The 23,460-nt window shown below is 50.5% G+C and overlaps 1 protein-coding gene across 11 annotated transcripts; it reads right to left on the reverse strand.

The window, feature by feature from the left end:
• Positions 1-1,220: 1,220 nt before the first annotated feature.
• On the reverse strand, positions 1,221-23,460 carry IVD (isovaleryl-CoA dehydrogenase). 11 transcript variants are annotated; one of them, XR_011235189.1, is made up of 16 exons: positions 23,273-23,460; positions 22,052-22,141; positions 21,790-21,841; positions 18,003-18,172; positions 16,938-17,031; positions 16,603-16,739; positions 15,232-15,328; positions 13,920-14,013; positions 13,374-13,455; positions 12,155-12,259; positions 11,976-12,048; positions 10,705-10,790; positions 6,533-6,578; positions 5,284-5,428; positions 3,331-4,394; positions 1,221-1,665 (listed from the first exon to the last, which is right to left on the reverse strand). XR_011235189.1 is itself a non-coding variant. In XM_069484759.1 (14 exons), exons 1-14 carry the CDS (start codon positions 23,423-23,425, stop codon positions 5,364-5,366), a joined length of 1,344 nt encoding a protein of 447 aa, XP_069340860.1. In that variant the 5' UTR covers positions 23,426-23,460; the 3' UTR covers positions 5,022-5,363. The 11 variants fall into 11 exon arrangements, 8 of the variants coding, with proteins under 8 accessions (XP_069340860.1, XP_069340846.1, XP_069340864.1 ...); XR_011235193.1 differs by lacking the exon at positions 1,221-1,665 and having other exon boundaries at positions 2,109-3,490; XR_011235188.1 differs by lacking the exons at positions 1,221-1,665; positions 3,331-4,394; positions 5,284-5,428 and adding exons at positions 7,487-7,726; positions 7,917-8,005 and having other exon boundaries at positions 6,518-6,578.

The following is a 23,460-nucleotide window of genomic DNA, read 5'->3' on the forward strand; positions in this document are numbered from 1 at the left end:
TAAGCAACACATGGTGACCCCCCCCCCATGCTCAGTGCTGTCCAGGCACCAAGAAGACCTGGGAGACCATGGCTTCTGACCTTGGAAAGCTTCTACTCCACCCAGGAGAGGAGAGGCCCTCTGAAACTGAAGACTCTGTCAAAGAGTATATGACCCAAGCAAGACTGGGCCAGACAATAAATAGCTGGACAGGTGACACCAAGACTTAGGAGGTGTGACAACTTTTTTCCTGATTTGTATTATTCTATTTTTTAAAATCTTACAAGAGCATTTGTAAAAATCACATTTAGTTATATAGGCAACAATTCTTCTTTATTGAAAATGATTATGGGGAAGTCAGCAATGGCCTTTTTTGTTGTTTTTCTCTATAAGCATGTATTCTGTAGTGATAGGTAACATTCTCAGAGATTCCATGAGCTAGGCACCGTGTTAAGTTCTCTGTGTGCTCTCTTTAAATCTTCAACCAGTCTTATGAAATAGGTACTGTTATTGTTTCCATTTTACTGATGGGGAATCTGAGGAATAAGGGGGTTCGGTAACTTACCCAGGGTCACACAGCTCATAAGTAGTGGAGCCAGGGTTCAGATCCCAGCCTTATTGCTTTTAATTGTTTCTCCATCACTTCTTCCTAAATGAGCTCCCCTAAACAATTCTCTATTCTTAGGTTTTCCAAACGTCTGTGAGCAACTCATTTGAATTTTACACATGAGGTTTCTGTGAGCAACATTCATCTCACTATTAGATTTGGGGCAAAATGTTGCAAGTAGATTGTCATATTTCTTTATAAAAAGAATATTCCTTTGGCAAATCCTCATCAAAAGTACCCTTTCCCTGCCCTCTGCGCTCACATTGACGCTGAAATAACAATGTGGTCTTTCAGGAGCATCAGATACACTTCAGCCAACTTCCAGCTACAGGCAAACCCAGTGCTCTCCCAATGTTTCGATTTTGGGGTAAAGGAACCACTTCCCACCCAGTTTCAAAAGCCAAGAACCTTCGAATCATCCTTGGCACCTCCTTCTCCCTCTGCAACCACCACCCATATCTAATCCCGCACCACAGCCTGTCTGTCATTTACCCTAACCCTCCTGGCTCCTCCTCCCACCCCAGCCTCCAACCACAGCCCTGGCCTCCCGCATCGGCTCTGCCCCAGTCGGGGATCTTTCCAACACGGAGTGCATCATAGCACTCTCCTGCTTAAACCCCTCCGTGGCTCTTAGGATAAAGGTCCAAATCTGGAGCTGACCTGACAGATATGGCTGCCTCAGCTGGGAGGCTCTCCCCATCTCATCCCGTGGGGCTCAGTCACACTCTTACACCTGTGATGCTCCTCCCTCCCTAGCAAGCCTGGCAAGCCGGCAATTCCTGGCTAAGACCCGTCTACCTGTCTTCCCAACTAGGCAGGGTGAAAATCACATCTGTGTTGGGTCCTACTGTTTCCCCATGGCCTGCAGCATACCTGTACATGATGGGTTTTCAGGAACAATTCCTTAGTGATGAATGAATGGGCTTTGCCTGTGCCGCAGCAGCTCTGCAGACTGATGCTCTTCCAGGTGGTCACAGCGCTGGACTTCCATATTAGCTTAGAAAACTGCCTCCTGCAGCCACACTTCGTGCCAGACTCTGCCCGCTGCCCTTAGACTCACTCCTCCTGACTCAGTTTGCCTGTTTTCAGGGGTGATTATGACGTTACCTTGGCCTCTGAATCTCCAGGTTTGTACTTTTTGTGACTTGTGCATATTTTTACTATAACATTTATTGATGATTCATTCAAGGACCGATTACAGTGGCTACGGGTTTGACAAGGCAGGAGCATTGAAATCTGGAAGCATAAAAGTTATGGTTCTGGCTTTGGCAGTCCCGATGATAACTGGCTTCCCAGAGAAGCTAGGGGTTGTGGCCCCAGAATCTTGCTCTTTTAGCTGCTACTAAAAAGATCTCAGAATTTAGTTCAAGGCAAAGCCTTGAGATTTCCCTGCCCATTCCTGCCCCTCCCCCTTCCAAGGCTGCCCTTGATGTTTCAGTTAAATCTGACTTCATTTAGATGAGCTTGGTGGAGGGCAGAGAGGTGGTACCCCTGCCGCCCACCCCCCCACCCCCCGTAGGCATTCATTATGCAAGTGTTTGTTGGGTGGGCACCTCCACCAAGCCAGGTGCAAAGTGCTGGGAATACAGCAGCAAACCAGAGACAGGTAGGTGTTGGGGTGGGCAGTGCTCATGCTGGGTCTTAAACAATGGATGGCATTAAAATTGATTGGAGTGATTGAAGTGATCTGTTTTTATGTCTGTCTCCCCAGCTAACTTGTAAGCTCCTTTGACCCCATACTGTTACTTGTCTTTGAATCCCTGGCATCCTGGGATGTAGTGGACACTCAGCAAAAGCAATTGTTCTTAGCTGAGCAGGGATAGATGGATGTTGGGGCAGGCCACTCAAGTGGGCTAAGTCCAGGGTGTGCCTGCTGGGGAGCCGGGTGCCTGATGGAAGAGGCTGTCCTGGCAGGGGCATCCTCTGGCAAGGGGTTGGGCGCAGGGTGCTGGTGCCCAGGGAGCCCTGGCCTACTCTTTAAGGTGCAGAGAGATGAAGCTTCCATGGGGCAGCAGGGACATGAGTTGGGTGCCTGTTCCTGGTAAGAGTGGGAGCTGGGCAGAGGCATGGGGCATACCACAGGGTCCTGTGGGGAAGCATGAGGTGGCTGAGCCCACAGGAGTACCCATGTGGGGTTTCCAGCCTTGGGGAAGAGGGGTACTGGAAGTTTTCCTGAGATTGCAGAATATGGGATAGGGAAGGGGTACTCATCAGTGAGGGAAATGCTGTTGGGATTTACACAATGTTAGCTCTGAGCAGTTACAGGTGTCCCAGAGGGCTGAGGAGCCTGCATGCCTGTCTGACCCTTCTTTGGGAGGCCTAACAGCCTCTCCTACAGAGAGATTGTCCTGTCATCTAGTGGTGCCACACTCTGAGGTACTTCCTGGGCTCCTGCCCCACCCCCATGGCCTCTCTCCAGGTGCAGGAGTCCAGAACATGGGCTCCAGTCCCCTTGGAGGTGTGGGCGGTCAGGTGGGAAAGCAGAAAAACTGCAGTGGGAAGGTTTCCGACAACCCCAAAGGCCAATGACCAGGGTATAGGGGTGTGTGTGGCAGGGTTCCAAGCACCCAGACAGCCTGGCAGAAGGCTAAGGAGGGCACCACTTGCTTCCTTCACTCTAGAGCCAGGCAGCCTCCCAGGTACCTGGAGGAGAGGGAGATCCCAAAAGCCAGCCTGCTTCCCAACCACCTCCTTCTCCAGCCTTAAAGGACCACAAGGTGTACTCTGCCCAGGGGTGCACTCACCCTCTGTCTCTGGGAGCAGGGAGAGAGGCACTGCGTGGAGCTGGGACTTGCTGGATCTCAATATCTATCCAGGAAGTGATTCTTTAGTTTAAACTGTTGCCAGCTCTGGGCCTTACAAGCAGCTCAGGTTTGGGGAGCAGATCCCAGCTCTCCCAAGCATCTGCAGTCATATAAAATTCATATAAAGTCCAGTGTTTGTTTTGTTTTTTGAGACAGAGTCTCACTCTGTCGCCCAAGCTGTTGTGTCACCCAATGATTGTAGCTCATTGTAGCCTTGAACTGCTGGGCTCAAGCAATCCTTCCACCTCAGCCTCCTGGGTAGCTCAGACTACAGGCATGCACCACCACACCCAGTTGTGTTTTGTTTTGTAGAGATGGAGTCTTGATATGCTTTGCAGGCTGGTCTCGAATTCCTGGCCTTAAGTGATCCTCCTGCCTCGGCCTCCCAAAGTACTGGGATTACAGGCCTGAGCCACCACGCCCAGCCAGGTCCAGTCTTAATGAGCAACCTTGCACCAGCCCCGACCCCCACCCTTCCACTCTGGGCTTCTGGAAAGAAAGGAGGGGCTGGGCAGACTGCAGACCCATTATGAAGGACATCAAGTGTCCCTTCACTATCCTCTTCTCGTTTCAGGTTCCTCCTTCCTCCTATTTTAAGTCTTAATTTATCGTATAGTAAGTGTCATTAAACAATTTTACTTCAACAAGCAAAGGGACCTACTTTATACCCAATCCTGCCCAGCCTGGCAGCATCAGACAGGACTCAAGTATGAACTAAGAGATTTTGCTACCCAATTCCTGAAAATAGAAGAAGCATTTGCGGGAGGGGGACAGGTTGTCCTGAAAACACATGGCTTTGTGGAAGCTGCCTCGTGGGAACCCAGGTGGATGTGCAAGGGGACTCTCAGGGCAGGCCAGGCAGGCAGCCCCCAGTGCTGGGCTTATCTGCCAGGAGCAGCTGCATGTTCACACTTCTTGCCTCTGCTCCTGCAGCGTGTCTGACAGCCTCTCTTGGTGTGTGTGGCGGTGTGCATGTCCATGTGCTTGCTCACCCGTGTTCGCTCCTGCAGGGGCACAAGGAATGGGGTGTGTGGGGATGGATCTAGAGGTGTGTCTGTCTCTGTCAGCATGGGCACAGCCCTAGTCTGCTCTCTTTCTTTTGTTCCTTCCCCTCCCACCGGCAAGGGCAGCCCTCTGTACTTCCTCCCCTGATGCACTAGCCACCTTCAAAAAGGGGAGATACTGCTTGTGTTGAGATATCCTTGGGCCTGGAACAGCTTTCCTCTCCTCAAGAAAATCCCCGCTTACCATGCTGAGTGCAGTGGCTCACGCCTGCAATCCCAGCACTTTGGAAGGCTCAGGCAGGAGGATAGCTTGAGGCCAAGAATTCAAGACATAGTGAGACCCCCTCTCTATAAAAAATTTAAAAAATTAGGTGGGCCTGATGGTGTGTGCCCCTTGGGAGGCTGAGGCAGGAGGATCACTTCAGCCCAGGAGTTTGAGGTTGCTGTGAGCTATGATGACGCCACTGCACTCTAGCCCGGGTGACACAGTGAAACACGGTCTCAAAAAAAATCCCAAAAAAACCCCCACAAAACCTATACAATGATGAGCCAAAGAAGCAAGATATGGAAGAATATGAGTTCAACTGTAGAGAGTTTAGAAACAGGCAACCTAAGCAGCATTGTTTAGGGATAATACAGAGATAGGAAGCCACAAAGAAAGGTAAGGAAAGCACTATTACTGACTGCAGGATGGTGGCTCCCCCAGGGAGAGTATGTCAAGGAGGGGCACATGGGCTTCAACGATACTTGGAATAGTGTCTTCATTGACCTGGGTACTGGGTGCACAGGGATTTGTTTTATTATTTTCTATATTGCATATGTGCATGTCACATAGTCTTCCATATATACCATATATTTCACACAAGAACAAAAAGGATGTGTGGCCTACTGTGCCCGCTTTCTCCATCCAGCTCCCATTTTCATCCTCAGCTGGCAGAGGAGGGGCCAGGGTCCCGCCTTTCTTCTGTCTCAAGGTGGGTCAGAGGAGTATAGGGGGTGAGGGCCTCCCTTCTGCAGCTGGGCCCTGGCCACGCCTGGAGGAAGAAAGGCTGGGCGAGGCTGGCTGGCCCTGCTGTTTCTGCCAACACTAGGGATTAGGCCAGCGCTCTGGCCCACCTGTCATTTCACTCATTCAGCATGAACATAGCCACTGAGTGCTTACTGTGAGCCCTGGGTGCTGCTGGGAGGGTTCTGACAAGTAAGAGATGATCTTTGACCTCAAAGATCTTACAATGTTCTCAGGAAGACCACATACACAAATAACTATATGCCAGCAAAAAGTGAGCTACGTTCACATGACTCCTCATTTACTCTTTCAATAAGTAGAGCATTTGTTGAGCACCTATTTATGTGCCCGGAACTATGCTGGATGGTGATCACATAAACAGTTAAATCACAGTCCTGGCCCTCATGTGCATAGTCTAATGCAGGAGAAACAGACACAAATTAAATAAATACAACAGTGTGGTAAGCCCGTTGGTGCAGATATACCCAGGGAGGAGGAAGGGGACCCACCCAGGGTGGATGAGGTGGGGACACAAGAGTGGGGAAAAGTTGGGAAAGGGAGGTCTTCCTGAAGGAGGCAGGTGTGAGCCTGAGGCTTTAGGAATGAGGAAGCAGGAGAAAGGTGAAAGGCTGGAAGGACTTCCTGGGCAGAGGGACCAGCTGGGGCAAAGGCATAGAGGTGAGAAACATGGTGATGAGGACTTGCAAGAAGAATATAAGTGCTCAGCCTGGGGGTGGGGAGCCTCAGGAAGGAAGGCCCAGTTGGAGTAGGGTCATATTGGCCCTGTAAAACCTTAAATCTTATAGGTGCTGGGAACCACCGAAGGATTGCAGGGAGCTTGATAGTTCACTCTTGCTCAGTATATAGGAAGGGTTGAGGCCATGGACTGGAAGAAGGGAGGCAAGTTGGCAGGATACTGTGGATCCAAGAAATATTTAGAGGATACCAGGCTAGTCTGTGTCTGAGAGTGGGTAGGTGGTGGGTGCCTGGAACAGCACCCTGAGAGAGTAACCAGGGGGAGCACACAGGGAGAGAAGAGCTCCCACCTGGCTCTAGTATGGCTCTGGGCTCTGAGCACTGAGTATGGGCAGGGACCGGGGACAGCCAGGAATGTGGATGGAGCTCTTTGTACCATCTGATCCTGGGCTTCCAGATGCTGGCCTGTGGACAGGGCTTGCCTAAGGAGGAAAAAAAAAATATGGGCATGTAATGAGCTTCTCATAATCTTTAGTTCTTAAAGTATGCACTTTAAAGAGCTATCCTTAAAAATATCTACAATTAGGCTGGGTGCGGTGGCTCATGTTTGTAATCCTAGCATTCTGGGAGGCTGAGGTGGGAGGATCGCTTGAGCTCAAGAGTTCAAGATCAGCCTGAGCAAGAACTGAGACCCCATCTCTACTAAAAATAGAAAAATTAGCCAGGTGTGGTGGCAGGGGCCTGTAGTTCCAGCTACTGGGAAGGCTGAGGCAGGAGGGTGGCTTTAGCCCAGGAGTTAGAGGTTGCAGTGCACTATGATGATGCCACTGCACTTTACCCAGGGCGACAGAAGGAGACTCTGTCTCAAAAAAAAAAAAAAAAAAAAAAAGCCTACAATTAAATCAATGAATAAGCATATCACTTAGAGGTGTGAAGTGACTAAAAGAAAGCCCTTAAAGATTCAAAAGTGGTTTCACCATCCTAGGAGCGGGAATAGGGGTGGGAGGGATGGGCAACAAGTTTTTATTTGTTTATTTATTTATTTTTGAGACAGAGTCTTGCTCTGTCGCCCCGGCTAGAGTGCAGTGGTGTCAGCCTAGCTCACAGCAACCTCAAACTCCTGGGCTCAAGCCATCCTGCTGCCTCAGCCTCCCCAGTAGCTGGGACTACAGGCGATTGCTACCACATCTGGCTAATTTTTCTATTTTTAGTAGAGTCGGGGATTTCACTCTTGCTCAGGCTGAGCTCAAGCGATCCTCCCGCCTCAGCCTCCAGAGTAGCTGGGAGTGCAGGTGTGAGCCACTGCGCCCGGCTGAGTTTATGTCCTTTCTATTTTTTAATTGTCAGAAGTGTCTTTTTTTGTATGAAATGATGGTAATAGAGGATAGACCTTTTTTCCCCCTTCTCTTTTCTGTCCTCGTTCGGCGAAACAAAACGTCGTTGTGCCCCGCGTGTCCTGAAATCCCAGGCTGCGAGCGTGGAGTCCAGACTAGCATTCGGGCAAAGACGAGAGAGCAGCGAGCTCAGCGCACCTGCGACCCCACGGGCGGCCGGCAGGGGTCAGGCGAGCTCCATGCAGCGCCCGAGCCGGGTCCCAGGAACCAGTGCTGCGCTCCGCGGCCTGTGGTGCCTGGAGGGTGACAGGGGGAGGGCTCTGGACCTGCTCTAGGCTGGGGGTCACGACAGAGGGCCACGGGGCCCCGGTCCCAGCTCCCCGCGGGCAGGCGGTGGGTGGGCGCTCCTTGCCAGCGCGCAGGTGGTATTTACACCAGCTTCGCCGCCCGCGACGTTCATTTGTTTGTGCGCCGTGGGCAGCTCACCTTACTGGTCTCTTCCGGAAGGGGGCCCGGGGCAAACTTGCCTCCTGCACCTGGTTGTCGCGATCAAGGAGCTCACCTGTCACACGAGACTTGAGAGGGTTACATACTAAGGGACTGTTATCACTAGATTACACAGGTTTAGAACTAGGACTCTGGCCTCTGGGGAAGCCCCTCTAGGACCCAGACCTGTTATAAAAGGTTGAAGTGCCTCAGAGTAACCCTCGGGGATGTGATTAGGTCTGCTGGAGGATCCAGAGCCTGCATGTTTTTTACAGGTTGTCAATATTTTATTTATTTATTTATTTATTTTTTTGAGAGTCTCAACTCTGTTGCCCAGGCTAGAGTGAGTGCCGTGGCGTCAGCCTAGCTCACAGCAACCTCAAACTCCTGGGCTCAAGTGATCCTCCTGCCTCAGCCTCCCAAGTAGCTGGGACTACAGGCATGTGCCACCATGCCTGGCTAATTTTTTTCTATATATATTTTTAGTCGTCCAGCTAATTTCTTTCTATTTTTTTTAGTAGAGACGGGGTCTTGCTCTTGATCAAGCTGGTCTTGAACTCCTGACCTTGAGCGATCCTCCTGCCTCAGCCTCCCAGAGTGCTAGGATTACAGGCGTGAGCCATGGCGCCCGGGTCACAGGTTGACAAATTCTGATAAGGGGTGTGTGCTTACACACTTAGAGAAACATCCCCTAGCTTCTGCTGCCCTCCCATAGCAGCCCTGGGCAGATAGTGGGACATGCCTAAAGTTGGAGTGGAATTAGAGGTAGCCCCAGGAAGGAGCCGTGTTGGTACCAGGTGCTATAAACTTGCCCAGTGCATGCAGACAACCAGAAATGCCTACCAGAACCAGAAGTGCCTCTGCTCTTCCTTTTACCACTCAGGCTGCATGGTTCATCTTTATTTTTGGGGGGTTTATTTTAAAACATTTTACTTCACATACAGAATCAGGAGAACAATCACCTTCTTCCCAATTGGCAGAGTAACACTTTATGCAACTTCCCATTCTGTCACATTCTGTCTCCAGGGTACAGATTAACCCAGCAAGATCAAGGGTCTAGCCGTATTCATCTCCAACATGCTCTCGGGGGCAGGAAGATAGGGAAGGGACTGGACTGGGTTGGTAAGTAGCTAGCCTACTTGTCTCAAGCCCCAGGCTGGGGACCAAAAACCAGGACAGGTGCCACTGGGCTGGGAGCCAAGAAAACCGGTTCTCTCTTTTAGAAACTTAGAAGGTGTGGAACAACCCAGACCTGTTCCATTCTCGGACCATGCTCCATCCAGGTTGCTGTGCAGTGGGGTCTCATGCTGGAATTCTCAGAACACTCCCATTTTTGCCACTAGCAGATCTGGAATCTAGCTCCAGTTCTGACCTTGAGAAAGTCAAATTGTCTTGATCTTTTAAAAACCTTAAGAGTGGGCCGGGTGCGGTGGCTCATGCCTGTAATCCTAGCACTCTGGGAGGCCAAGGCAGGAGGATCGCTCGAGGTCAGGAGTTTGAGACCAGCCTGAGCAAGAGCGAGACCCTGTCTCTACTAAAAATAGAAAGAAATAATCTGGACAGCTAAAATTATATATATAGAAAAAAATTAGCCAGGCATGGTGGCGCATGCCTGTAGTCCCAGCTACTCGGGAGGCTGAGGCAGAAGGATTGCTTAAGCCCAGGAGTTTGAGGTTGCTGTGAGCTAGGCTGACGCCACGGCACTCTACTCAGAGTGAGAGTCCATCTCAAAAAAAAAAAAAAATAATAATAATAATAATAATACAATAAGGAGCAGGCTAGAGGGCAGGAATAGGACCTGAGCCAGCCACTGTCCAAGGACATGGGCTGAACCCAGACAGGAGGCAACAGCAAGTAAATTTCTTCTCCCCCAAAACACCAGCTTAGCAGATGGGTTTGCTTCACAATATGTTTAATACAAAATGGCAGCAGCCGCTGTGCAATTGTAACAAAATTAGCCACAGGGTGTCTGGAGAAATGGAGTCTGGCCAGCCAATCCAGGCCTGCATGGGCAGGGCCTGCGCCTGCGGCCCAGTCAGCTGCAGATGGTCACACGGCCAGGACTGGACAGTGTCGTGGCAGGGCAGCGTGGAGTGGAGGCTCGGGTGCTGCTGAGGAGCTGACCCTCCAAGAGCACAGACACACCACCCTCTGCTCTACTGCAGACTGTCTCAGCAGCACACGTGTCCACAAGCTGCTGGGAGCTGATGCCTCTAGAAACTGGCAGAAACAGGGCTAGGTTTTTTATTTTTTTCTCCAGAAAAGAGTCTACAAGTTGATTATCCAAAATGCTTGGAACCAGAAATGTTTCAGATTTCGAATTTTCAGATTAGGGATACTCAAGTTCCAGTGAATGGAGAGGGGCAATGCTTTCGCTGTACTTAAGCCGAGAGAGTTCCCTGCAGAGGTTCACCCAAGAGAAAGGGGTGGGCACCTGCATGCTCCTAGGGGCCTACTCTGAAGTGAGAGCATCGGGCTCAGAAGTTAGAGAACAAGGGCAAGGCCTATCCCAGCAGCCTCCGATTCCTGCTGAGTCCATCTTAAGCCACTGAAGCTGTCCTGGCTGGCTGGTCCAGCTGTGAGGCCCATGGTGCTTGGCAGCCGTGCAGAGGCCGGAAGGCCGACACAAGAAGGACAGCTGAGCAGCAGGCCTGCTTCAGGCAGGGCAGGAGAGCCTCCACGTCTCCACTTGCAAAGAAAGGCCTCTAGGTGCTGGGAAAAGGGGGTGAAGGGTCTTGGGCTAGTGAAAGTCTGCGTTGAAGGCTCTGCCGATGATCAGCCGCCTTACCTCACTGGTCCCAGCCCCAATTTCATACAGTTTGGCATCTCGAAGAAAGCGGCCCATGGGAAAATCATTGATGTAGCCATTGCCACCTGTGGTCAGGATTCGGGCAGAGAAAAAAAGGACAAGAGGAGAAGTGATGGGCAGAGGGAAAAGCAAAGAAAGCAAACAGAAGGCCAAGTACATGGAAACAGGCCACAGGAGAGACTGATTAAAGAGAGGCAGCAAACAGTAGTGAGAAGAAGGGATTTGGGGAGTACAGTAATCTCCCCTTATCATCCTTGGGGGATGCATTCCAAGACCCACAGGATGCTGAAACTTTGGACAGAACTGAACCCTATATATACTATGTTTTTTCCTGTATACCTATGTACCTAAGATAAAGTTTATCAATTAGGCACAGTAAGAGATAACAACAACGATAAAATAGAACAATTATAACAATATGCCAGCATTATTACTCTTGCACTTTGGGGCCATTATGAAATAAAATAATGGTTACTCGAAGACAAGCACTGTGAGCCCAAGACAGTCGATCAGATAAGCCACACGGCTAATAAGCGACTAAGGGGCAGGTAGCACAGACAGCATGGATACGCTGGATATGCCCCCTCCACGTCCCAGGAGGGGGCAGAGTGGGACGGTGGCAAGATTTCATCACACTTTTCAGAACAGCGTGCAATTTAAAACTTATGAATTAATTCTGAAATTTTCCATTAAATATTTTTGGACCCAGGTTGACTGTGCATAACTAAAACCATGGAAAGAGAAACTGAGGATAAGGAGGGACTACTATACCTTACTGGGGTTAGCGTGGACAAGGGGCTGGGGCTGGAAGACCACCCAGAGCACCAACGATACCAGGCAAAGAAAGGGGAGAACCACTGGGGACATGTGAAAGGGGGACGAGAAGACACTGGCATGGCAGAGCGGGCATTCACACCTAGGCTGTCTGGCTCAAGTCCATGCCCTTAACCAGCACGCAGCACTGACACAAGGCTGCTCCACCCGAGACTTCTCTCTGTCCCAAGTTCCTAGTGTCTTGGCGGGGAGGATGAGAGGCAGGCATTGAAGGTAGAAGCATGGCGTGGCCTTAGCAGTTTTCTCATTTGCTTTTCATTTCCTCCTTGTAACTGGGGCAGAAAGTGCCTAAAGGAGCCAGCTCAGCTGTGCCTAGCTTAAGCAGAGTGCAGGTGGAAAGCAAACTTCTTTCCGAGGCAGCCCCCAGCCCCAGGAGCGAGGGCAGCCCTGGGAGTGGGGAGTGGGGGGCCACTCACCAAAACACTGAATGCCGTCCAGGGCTACCTTTGTGGCGCACTCGGCTGAGTAAAGAATCACCCCCGCGCAGTCCTACGGGAGGAGGCTCGGATCAGCAGGGCCCGCCGGGCCGCAGAGAGCGAGTCCCCGTGGCCAGCCCACTGTGCCAGCCTCTCCCTCGGCAGAGGCTGGCCCTCACCTTGGCAGTGCAGTGGCCCTCATCGCAGGCCTTGGCGACGTTGTAGACGTACTGCCGACAGGCCATGAGGCGGGTGTACATGTCGGCCATTTTCCCCTGCATCAACTGAGCACAAAGGGAGGTCACAGGTCAACATGCTGGAATACTCTTCCTAGTTACTAGCAGCAGCAATGAGGAATGGGGACGCAGGGGCACAGAGAAAAGATGGGACTTGTCCAGAATGACAGAGATGGAAGCCGGTGTGGGAGTTAAGGCCAGAGAGCTGCCGTTCCACTATGGTCACTGCACCCTGAAATGGCCCTTGCTGTCTCTGAAGGACATGGTTCCCAAGGCACCATCTACAAAACCTTTATTACCTTCCAGCAGCTTCTTCAGACCAGAAGGGCTGACTAGAAGTTCCGCTCCCTTTCCCCTATGCCCTCAACAACCTGCAATGCTTCACCCTCCAACCTACCTTTGTCTCAAAAAAAAAAAAAAAAAAAAAAAAAAAGAGTCTCACTCTGTTGCCCAGGCTAGAGTGCCATGGTGTCAGCCTAGCTCACAGCAACCTCAAATTCCTGGGTTCAAGCGATCCTACTGCCTCAGCCTCCCGAGTAGCTGGGACTACAGGCATGCACCACCATGCCTGGCTAATTTTTTTCTATATATTTTTAGTTGTCCAGCTAATTTCTTTCTATTTTTTTAGTAGAGACGGGGGTCTCGCTCTTGCTCAGGCTGGTCTCGAACTCCTGAGCTCAAACGATCCGCCTGCCTCGGCCTCCCAGAGTGCTAGGATTACAGGCGTGAGCCACCGTGCCCGGCCCCCAACCTACCTTTTTTTTTGAGACAGAGTCTCACTCTGGTGCCCGGGCTAGAGTGCCATGGCGTCAGCCTAGCTCACAGCAACCTCAAACTCCTGGGCTCAAGCGATCCTCCTGCCTCAGCCTCCCGAGTAGCTGGGACTACAGGCATGTGCTACCATGCCCGGCTAATTTTTCCAATCTACCTTTTGATATCAAGTTCATTCACCTCAAACAGGAGTTGAAGTGACAATGTGATAAACTTCCTGACAATTTCCCAAGCCTGGCTGCATGCTGAAGAAGCCCACATTCCAAGCATCGAAGCTCATTTTGGTAGGGAAGCATAGCCAATAACCACAGTGTGTGCCTCACTTCCTCATTCTTTAAAGAAAACTTGCACCCAGTGAAAGAGTACATGTCACCAAAAGCATTCCACTCACCTGGAAGTGGCCGATCTTCTGGCCAAAGGCTTCCCTCATGTGCAGGTAGGGAATGGTGTGGTCCAGGACGGCTTGCATGAGCCTGCCAGATAGGAGAAAGGCACAGTGGAGGCACCTCATTGTCCCTCGCACCGCCAGCTGGGGTGGCAAAGTGCCAGTGTGCAAAGGACTGTGGGGAGAGCTTGGCAAGATCAGGAGCTGCAGTCCCAGGGAGGAGAAAAGGAGCCTAGGACTCCTGTCACCCTGCTTAGTTACCCATTGATTGCCCAGAGGCAGGAGTGGCGGGACCTCTGCAGTCCAGGGGCGTTAGAGCCCAGGTGTCTCACAGCACAATTAAGCAATACTGCTCCTCAGGCCTTTTGTCTGTCACTTAATGATAATTCCCTTCTGCATGAAGAAATTAAACACGGGAGGAGGAGGTTCTTTTTGTCTCTGGGGGAGTACAGCAGCAGCTCCCTTTGGCCCCCCAGGGGAAGGCTGCTGCTGATGGCGCCACCTGCCAGGGAGGGAGACAGAGCCCAGCTCCCCGTGAAGACTCACACTCACCCAAGGGGCCCCCCAGCCAGCACCAGCCGCTCCAGGTCCAGCCCGCTCATGAGCACGTACACGCCTTTACTCTCTTGGCCCAGGATGTTGGCAGCTGCCAGGGTAATTGCCGGTCAGAGGGAGACAGCTGTCCACAGCCACCTCACTTTTATAAAAAGCATTACGTTTGGTAACATGGCTCTCAAACAAGACTCTAAAATATGTCACTTGACCTTTCACTAGGGTTCTGGGCGAGAGAGAAAAGGATCGCATTTACCCCTTCCAGTCAGAAGTGGAGCCGCCAGGACCCCCACGCCATCCTGGAGACCAGACACAAAGCCCTGAGTTGCTAGACCTTTCCCTTCTCTCCCTGGACTCCCTTGGATGGGAAAGAAGAAAAGCTAATTGGTTTAGAAGTCACCCAACCCCTCCCTGGTTCTTTCTATAAATGTTCCCCCAGGTGGAGTCTGCTCTGGTCCAATGTCACCTCCCTGCAGGGTGGTCCATGAAAGCCTCTTTGTCCAGGAGATAGTCATTCAGAGCTAGTGACAGAAGCTGCTGAACACCTCTCCACCCAGTAAGCCAGGACACTGCATGGCCTTGGGAAGTGTGGGCAGGAAACCGAGTACAAAAAGTTGACACCACTCACCTGCCTTTAACGCAGGCTGAATTTTTTCCTGTCAATAAGGATTTGCACGGATCCCCCTCCCTAGATGCTCCTTGTGATCAAAGCTTACTTTTCTGGGCCGGCAGATGGTGGGGGAGAGGGACGGTGTATGGCTGAGGCACAGGGCAAACCTAACTGGCCATCAAACCCATGTCCTTGGTCTCATCAGCACATGACGGGTGTGCTGGCTCTACCACAGTGCCACATTGCATTGCGTCCTCAGTTACACCTCACGGCAGAAAATATTCAAACTGAATTGCCTTCTCTCCATGGAGTCTAGCTTCTGCCAGTTTATTCAGACGGTTTTTTGAGCATCATTAATGAATAACTCACACAGGCTGTACAGAAGACAGAAGGACATTAGTGGACTAGGGTAGATCTGACCTTTCTCTTCCAGCTACTGGAATACAAACCCCAAGCAGAGTTTGTCATCCACACAGGAAACACTGTTCTTCATCTCAGCCAATCAGGGATATAGCTGCAGGGGCTGTGGCCAGGAAGGACAGCTGTCTGGCAGCCCTGGGCCACAGTCTAGCCACATGTGGTTGAAGAGCTAACAATGGTGAACATTTCTAACCAAGAGATAAGCTTTCTTGGTTTAAGAACAGCCAGATCAGCTAGTGAAGGGGTCAGGACAGGGGCTTCCCCATTCTCAGAGACACTTACCAGGAACCTTGCAGTCTTCAAAGATAAGCTCACAGGTGTTAGAGCCCCTCATCCCCAGCTTGTCAAGCTTCTTGGAGGTGCTGAAGCCAGGCATACCCTTTACAGGAAACAGAAGGTGGCCCTGATAACAGACTAGCCCCAAGGGGGCCTAGAAAAGGGAAGTCCCCTTGGAAAAAGTTGCCTTCCTATCCAGTCCTTGTACCTGCATGGCACACCAGCATCCAATGCCCCACTCCCATGCCCCACGCCTGGACCCTCCAGTGCCAATGCCACACCCTCCTCTGGGCCTCTGCTGCTGGCTGGTGCTCTCCCCCGTTCTCACGGGAGCAGATCTTCCTCAATGAAACACCCAGGCCCCTGATACCTCCCTAAGCCTCCCTAGCCTTACTTCTCTTCCCCAGGGGACATCACTTCCTGGATACTCACCAGCTCACTCAATTCCTTTACCCCCTTGTTCTTCTGTCATCTGTACCCAATGGGATCCCACCAGAGATGAACTGAACCACCTGCATGCTTTGAGCTGGATCACTCAGATGCAGCATGTGTTGGCAAGTGCCTAGTAGAGCGCTGACACACGATGTTCCCCCCCAGGCTGACGAGGGTAGCATTATACAGCCTTGAGATCTCCAACTCAGCCAGGCCCTTTTCACTCCAACCTTAGCTACTTTCTCCCTCTCACTCTGGAGGGTACCGGAAATGTTTACAACACTTGCATTCAACTCCCTACCAACTCCCCAGCCCTCACAGGCGCCCGGGCCTCCGACTCAGTGATCAGGCAGGTGGTTCCTCTACCATCACCTTTAACCCATCGATAAGTCTTCCCCGAGCTCACCATTGTGTTTCGCTCACTCGTTCCCATACATCTCAATTTCTCCCTCTATTTTCCTTTCTGTTTACCAAAAAATGTGCTCAGTTCTCCCTCGTTCTTAAAAATAAACCCGAACTCCCAACTTTTAATTCTATCTAACTCCTGCTCTGTCTCTCTTTTGCTTTTGTTGTCAAGACTGTTGAAGGCGCAGTCTTCAATCTCTACTTACCTCCCACCCACACCTCAGTTTCCCACACTGTGCTCATGGGGCTCACCAGTGACATCCTGATTACCAAGTCCTGGCCTCCTTCCAGCACTCCTCTTCCTGGACCTCTTTGTATGACCTGCCTCTGGGGATGGCTACACCTTCAGACCTGACTCACTCCCCTGGACTTGACTTTTTGGCCACCCTCCTTGCAGTCTGCCTTCTGCCCCACTGCCACCCCCAGGAGCCTTGCAGAGCACACAACACTGATCGCATTTGAGATCAGTGGAAGAGGGCCATCTCCGATGCCAATGTGAAAGTACCACTGTAGATGGGTCCCACACCCACCTACACTCACCTTCTCCACAATGAAGGCCGTGATGCCCCGAGAAGCTGGCACAGCAGCCAGATTAGTCTTGGCATAGACTATAAGGATGTCAGCATCAGGGCCGTTGGTGATCCAGAACTTATTGCCGTTCAGAATGTAGTGATCTCCTACGGGGAGGATGTTGGCTATTAGCTCAAGCCGTCTTGGCCTGTCTCACTCAGCCAAGGGCAGACTTTCTGTGAGCAAGAAGCTGCCCAGCTGAGAAAGTTCTTGAAACCCAGCAGGAACCACCCCCAATTGCTGTTCCCTCAACCTGATAGTCTGTCCTCTGCCCATTTCCGCTCTCAAGTCAAGAGTCACCTCACCTTTCTTTTCTGCTTTAAGCTTCATGGAAACAACATCAGAGCCGGCATTGGGCTCACTCATGGCCAGGGCTCCGATGTACTCGCCACTGATCAGCTGCAAGGAAAACCCCAACGGGCCTTGTTATGACCTTGGAGTACCCTATGGCAGCTTACTGATACTGCTTCCCATTTACACTATGCTCCTTCAAATGCTCTCTCAGACCAGGGTATTGGTAAAGTCCTCAAAGTCTCTTCTAAGAAGCCCAGTATCTAGAAGGCAGAAAATGTCTCTCCTTTTCCCATTCCCTTTGCAAGGGAAGCTAGTCCTACTCAGCCAATTCTTAATGTGCTCTTCAAATGTACGTTTGTTGTCCAACTCAGAAGTTCTGGCCCTATTTTTAATTGTTTTTGCTCAAGCATTTTATTTATTATTTGTTTTATTTTTTTATTTTTTGAGGCAGTCTCACTCTGTTGCCCGGGCTAGAGTGCCGTGGCATCAGCCTAGCTCACAGCAACCTCAGACTCCTGGGCTCAAGCAATCTTCCTGCTTCAGCCTCCTGAGTAGCTGGGACTACAGGTGCACACCATGACCGGCTAATTTTTCTGTTTTTAGTAGAGACAGGATCTCACTCTTGCTCAGGCTGATCTTGAACGCCTGAGCTCAAGCAATCCTGCCACTTTGGCCTCCCGAGTAGCTCAGACTACAGGCGTGAACCACCATGCCCGGCTAATTTTTTCTATATATTTTTAGTTGTCCAGCTAATTTATTTCTATTTTTTTTTTTTTTTTTTTTTTTTTTAGTAGAGATGGGGTCTCGCTCTTGCTCAGGCTGGTCTTGAACTCCTGAGCTCAAATGATCCTCCCGCCTCAGCCTCCCAGAATGCCAGGATTACAGACATGAGCCACCTCGCCCAGCCTTTGCTCAAGCACTTTAAGGCAATTTTTAGCACCTTCCTAACCACATGTGGTTCATGGGAACGTTTTACAGGAAGCAAGACTGACTGGCCTCCACCAAGGGTAGAGCATGCCTTGTGGTTGGCAGTTGCACGGTGAGATCAGTGTGTTTCTTCATTTCTATTTCCTCACCTTGGGGAGATACTTCTCCTTCTGGGCCTCATTCCCATTGCGCACAACCTGGTTGAGGCAGAGGTTGGAGTGGGCACCGTAACTGAGCCCCACTGATCCAGAAGCTCGGGATATCTCCTCCATCACCAGCACGTGTTCTAGGTAGCCTAGGCCGGAGCCGCCATACTGAACTAGGATAGGAGTGGTACATGGGAGTGGAAAAGGTAGCCCAGATTAAATTGGGACACTAACAGGTATCTTACATTTTTTGGCAGAACAGAAACATCCTTGTAGCACCTATTCCAAGTTTCACCTAGCAAGGTTAACAGACTAATGCCACGGACTCTGCTTACAACCTCACAGAACTGGTTTTGTCCGCTGCTTGCTGGTGGGCTGAGGTGTGGCTGAGAAAATAAACATTACAACTCCTGCTTTATCCCAGACGGACCTCTGCTAAGGATGTGTGTGCAAAAGGCCTAAGAAAGATTAGAAGATTTTATAGCAGGACTGGAAATGGGACAGGAGAGCCACAGCCTGAGGGAAAATCTGGATGTGGGCTGTGCAGCGGAAGGCAGAGCAATGCTGGTAGAGAATTTCAGAACATCCCATAAGAAATGAGGTTTGTCCTTAGCAGCAGATCCAAACTCAAAGTAGCTGTGTCATCTGGTACTACCTCTTACCCCTGCTGTTTGGGTCAAGCCAGCAAGGCCCCCTGCACATGTTCACTCTGACCAGAAGGCTGGTCCTGGGCTCTAGGGAAAGCTTGACCTGATGCCCACAATTCTAGGAAGGAAAGCCCGAAGGCAGGTGACATTAGGAATAGTCACTAGGACATCATGCAGAAACCAGAACTCATGTCTAACTTTCTTTTCCAGGTTCTCCCTTGAAAAGGTTTTCATCTGATTTTTTGTTTGTATGTTCATTTTGTTTTGTTTTTTGAGACAGGGTCTCGCTCTGTCACCAAGGCTAGAGTGCAATGGCATCATCATAGCTTGCTGCAGCCTTGAACTCCTGGGCTCAAGTGATCCTCCTGCCTCAGCCTCCTGAGTAGCTGGGACTACAGACGCCTGCCACTATGCCTGCCTAATTTTTCTATTTCTTCATGGAGACAGGGTCTCTACTTGAACTCTTGGTCTCAAGCAATCCTCCTGCCCTCAGCCTCCCAAGTGCTAGGATTACAGGCGTGAGCCACTGCCCCCAGCCTTCATCTGATTTCTAACTGCCTCTTTCTTCCATTAAATATTACCTGACTTAGAAGAATATTCTCTATGAGGGGCAAGGCTCACAAACCCCCTCCCCGCCCCCCTGCCAAACACAACGGGAGAAAGTCTTAAGATATTCCTGCAGCCTTCCCCAATGATTTTACATTAAGATGGTCTCAATTAATTTTTAAGTAGTTTCATTTTATTATTCATGATTTAACTTTCTATAATCAGCTCAAATCCCACGGACTATCCTATAGTGACGAGGAGATGTAAGTAGAAGTACATTGTGTTCCACCCCTACTCTCATGCCCATAGTGAACAAGACTCAAGCAGAGTAGGCTGTCCAGGCCTTGGGTGCTGAGGCCACAGGTTCACCTCTTTGTTGGGCACTGCAAGCCAGGCTGGGCCTCTCTTTTAGAGGCTAAGACCCAAACCAGAGCCTATGAGCTCCCTGCCCTCTCCCCCTGAAAAAAGTAGTTAAGACCCCCAGAGGGCTGGGTACGGTGGGTCCCCACTGTAATCCCAGCACTTTGGGAGATGGGAGGATCACTTGAGGCCAGCAGTTCAAGACCAGCCTGGGCAACATATCGAGACCCCTGTCTCTACAAAAAAAATTTTTTTAATTAGCCAGGGGCTGGGAGTGGTGGCTAACACCTATAATCCTAGCACTCTGGGAGGCTGAGGTGGGAGGATTGCTTGAGGTCAGGAGTTCAAGACCAACCTGAGGCCGGGCGAAGTGGCTCATGCCTATAATCCTAGCACTCTGGGAGGCCGAGGCGGGCGGATGGTTTGAGCTCAGGAGTTCGAGACCAGCCTGAGCAAGAGCCAGACCCTGTCTCTACTAAAAAAAAAAATAGAAAGAAATTATCTGGACATCTAAAAATATATATAGAAAAAATTAGCCAGGCATGGTGGCGCATGCCTGTAATCCCAGCTACTCGGGAGGCTGAGGCAGGAGGATTGCTTGAGCCCAGGAGTCTGAGGTTGCTGTGAGCTAGGCTGATGCCACGGCACTCTAGCCCGGGCAACAGAGTAAGACTCTGTCTCAAAAAAATAAAAAAAATAGACCAACCTGAGCAAGAACAAAGACCCCATCTCTACAAAAAAATAGAAAAAATTAGCTGGGCATGGTGGTGGGCACCTGTAGTCCCAGCTACTTGAGAGGCTGAGGCAGGAGGATCACTTTAGCCCAGGTGTTTGAGGCTGCTGTGAGCTATGATCATGCCATTGCACTCCAGCCTGAGTGACAGAGCGAGACCCCATCTCTAAAAGAAAATTAAAAAAAAGAAGCACCACAAGTACTCACCATCATATTGGTATTAACTGATGAACACTTAAGTGCACATATAGTAACAACATTCATCAGGTGTTGGGCAGATGGGAGCGGGGAGGAGGGTATGGGTATATACACACCTAATGGGTACGGTGCGCACCGTCTGGGGGATGGACACAGTTGAAGTTCTTACTAGGGTGGGGCAAGGGCAATATATGTAATCCAAACATTTCTACCCCCACAATATGCTGAAATTTAAAAAAATTAAAAAAAAAAAAAAGAAATGTGGATAACAATAATATCAACTTTCAAGGTTTGTTGTGTGGATCAAATGAGATAATCTGTGTAAAAACCCTTCTCACTGTGCCAGACTTATTGTAAGTAGTTGCTAAATAAAAGATAGATGATAATGATGGCATTTTGCAAGACAAAAAAAAAAAAAAAGATCCCCAGGGGACAATGGGCAGGTCCCAGGAGAGCCCATTGAGCACATCATTTGGCCACCTCACCTGGAGGCTCAGACAGACATCCCTCTCCCCTGTACCCCTATTTGCTCCCAAATGAGCTCCAGGGCCAAGCTGTGTACAGAAGACACAGGCAGTTCCCACAGGGACACACCCAGCCCATTGGGTCAAAGCACAAAGTTGAGAAAGAACTTGAATGAAGTAGTTACAAACGGAGTTGAGGCAGAGTGCTTTCTGGAAAGAAAATAAACATACAAACAAGAAATCAGATGAAAACTCTTTCAAGGGAGAACCTGGAAAAGAAAGTTAGACATGAGTTCTGGTTTCTGCATGATGTCCTAGTGACTATTCCTAATGTCACCTGCCTTCGGGCTTTCCTTCCTAGAGTTGTGGGTGTCAGGTCAAGCTTTCCCTAGAGCCCAGGACCAGCCTTCCGGTCAGAGTGAACATGTGCAGGGGCCCTTGCTGGCTTGACCCAAACAGCAGGGGCAGAAGGTAGTACCAGATGACCTAGAAGTATTCCTGCCTAGAAGCCACTGGTAGGACGGAGCTTAGGGATTAGAGGAGCCAGTAAAACCAAGGTACTACAACAACCATTCAATCCACAGTTTTCTCTCCAAATCACCTGGAAGAGCCCATTAAGTACACAGAGTTCAAGAGTCTGAGTGATCCTGACCCAAGTGAGCCGCACCAACCCAATCCCTTTGTTTGTTCAACATCACTGTCTAAAGAAAAAAGTAGAACTTTCTCAGGTCTAAGAGGAATGAAGTTCTGGGGCTTCTTTAAGTGCATTATCTTTCCTCCCCTTTTCTGCTTCTTTTGGGAAAAAGAGAAAAGTTCTCTTCAGGGAAACAAACTATACTCACCAGGGGCCGTGATGCCCAGTACTCCCAGGTTCCCCAGCTGCTTCCAAAACTCCTGCCAACAGAACGGAGTGGAGTGGAGTGAGTTGTGAGAAGGCAGCCAGTCACATATGTGGCTGGCACAATGAGACCCAAACACTTCAGATAGAGAGCCTGCAATTCGAGGGAGGCTTTGTTTACCAGAAGACTATGCAAGCCCTTCCGGGCAGCAGTGCAACTCATTCCAGCTCCCAGCCTGCCCCCGTGCCCGGGCCTCACCACTCACTCTTAGGTTCTTGAACTCGTTGCTACGATCAATCTCCTGGGCCTTGGGGGCCAGGTGCTCTTGAAGGAACTTAGCCATGGTCTGACGAAGCTACAGGGACAGAGGTGGATAAATGCCACTGAAACCAAGACATTGCTACTGAGGACAGTGTCTCCACTACTGAGGACACATTCAGGGAAACAGGCCACAGTAACCTCACCATACAGCAGACTGAAACCGAGAGGCCTCACTAGTTACGTGTCCTCAGGGATGGTCTTCATCCCTCTTGCTTAAAATCTAGAGTCTAGACATCTTAAAGGTAATTTTTAAAATGTTACTCCCCTACATAAACTCATTCCGTCATACTTAGAATGAAACACGAACTCCTTACCCAAGCCTACAAGGCCCTGCACGAGCTGATCCCAGCTAACTTTTCCAGCCTTCCCCAATACCCTTCCACCTGTGCCCACTGTGCTCCAGCCGCACCCCGCACCCTTCAGGTCTCAGCTCCTCCAGGTGTCAGGTCCTTTTAGGCCCCCTGGAGTCTTTGACTAAAAGGGATAGATTACTCAAAGGGATTAGAAACTCTTCTCAGGAAGGTTTTGAAAACTAGGATTAAATCCCTTCTGCCTCAGGTGACTCAATCTGCTGTCTATAAACCCAGATAAACTTTGAGGCTGCTGGGAGGCTAGCGGACTTGCTTAGAGTCCAGGAAGCACTCTGTCTCAGGTCCGTTTGTAACTACTTCATTCAAGTTCTTTTTCAACTTTGTACTTTGACCCAAAGGGCTGAAGAATGATAGATCACACCGTGCAGTTTTAAACCCCCAAAGTATTTACTCAAAAAAGATTCCCTGGTGATAATGATGATGAATCAGCTTTGAGAACCATGTCTTAGCGTGCTCAGATACAAGTAGACTACATACAGATTGAGGGCCCTTTTGCCACATGGGATAGCCCTGGCCAATCCTCCATGAAAACACCTTCAGTCTCCCGGGTGTTTCTTGGCTTTCACTCCTACTTCCTACCTCCAGCAGCATGCCTAACATTCTCAAATCTTTCCTCCACACACGTGAAGCTGAGGTCAGAGACCCGGCCTGAAGCGGAAGGACCCCAGGCTGGCGCGCCCCCAGCCCTGCCAGCACAAGCTGTGCGGAGGGGAAGTGCGGAGGGGACCACGGAGCAGGGCTGATGGGGCCGGGGCAAGAGGCCTTGGGGCCAGGAAGGGAGTCAGTTTCCCTACCTGCTTCTGCTCCTCGCTTAGCCCGTTGATAGCATCATCCACGGGCAGCAGCGAGTGGGCCCGCTGGAAAACGAGGCCGACGAGCGGCTGCAGTGGCAGCCGCAGCCTCCAGCGGGCCACAGGCCGCCCCAGCAGCTGAGCAGCAGTCGCCATCTCTGCCTCGCGCCGGAGCCGGAGCTGCAGCAGAA

Source organism: Eulemur rufifrons, chromosome 2 (assembly GCF_041146395.1).
Source record: "Eulemur rufifrons isolate Redbay chromosome 2, OSU_ERuf_1, whole genome shotgun sequence".
NCBI lineage: Eukaryota > Metazoa > Chordata > Mammalia > Primates > Lemuridae > Eulemur > Eulemur rufifrons.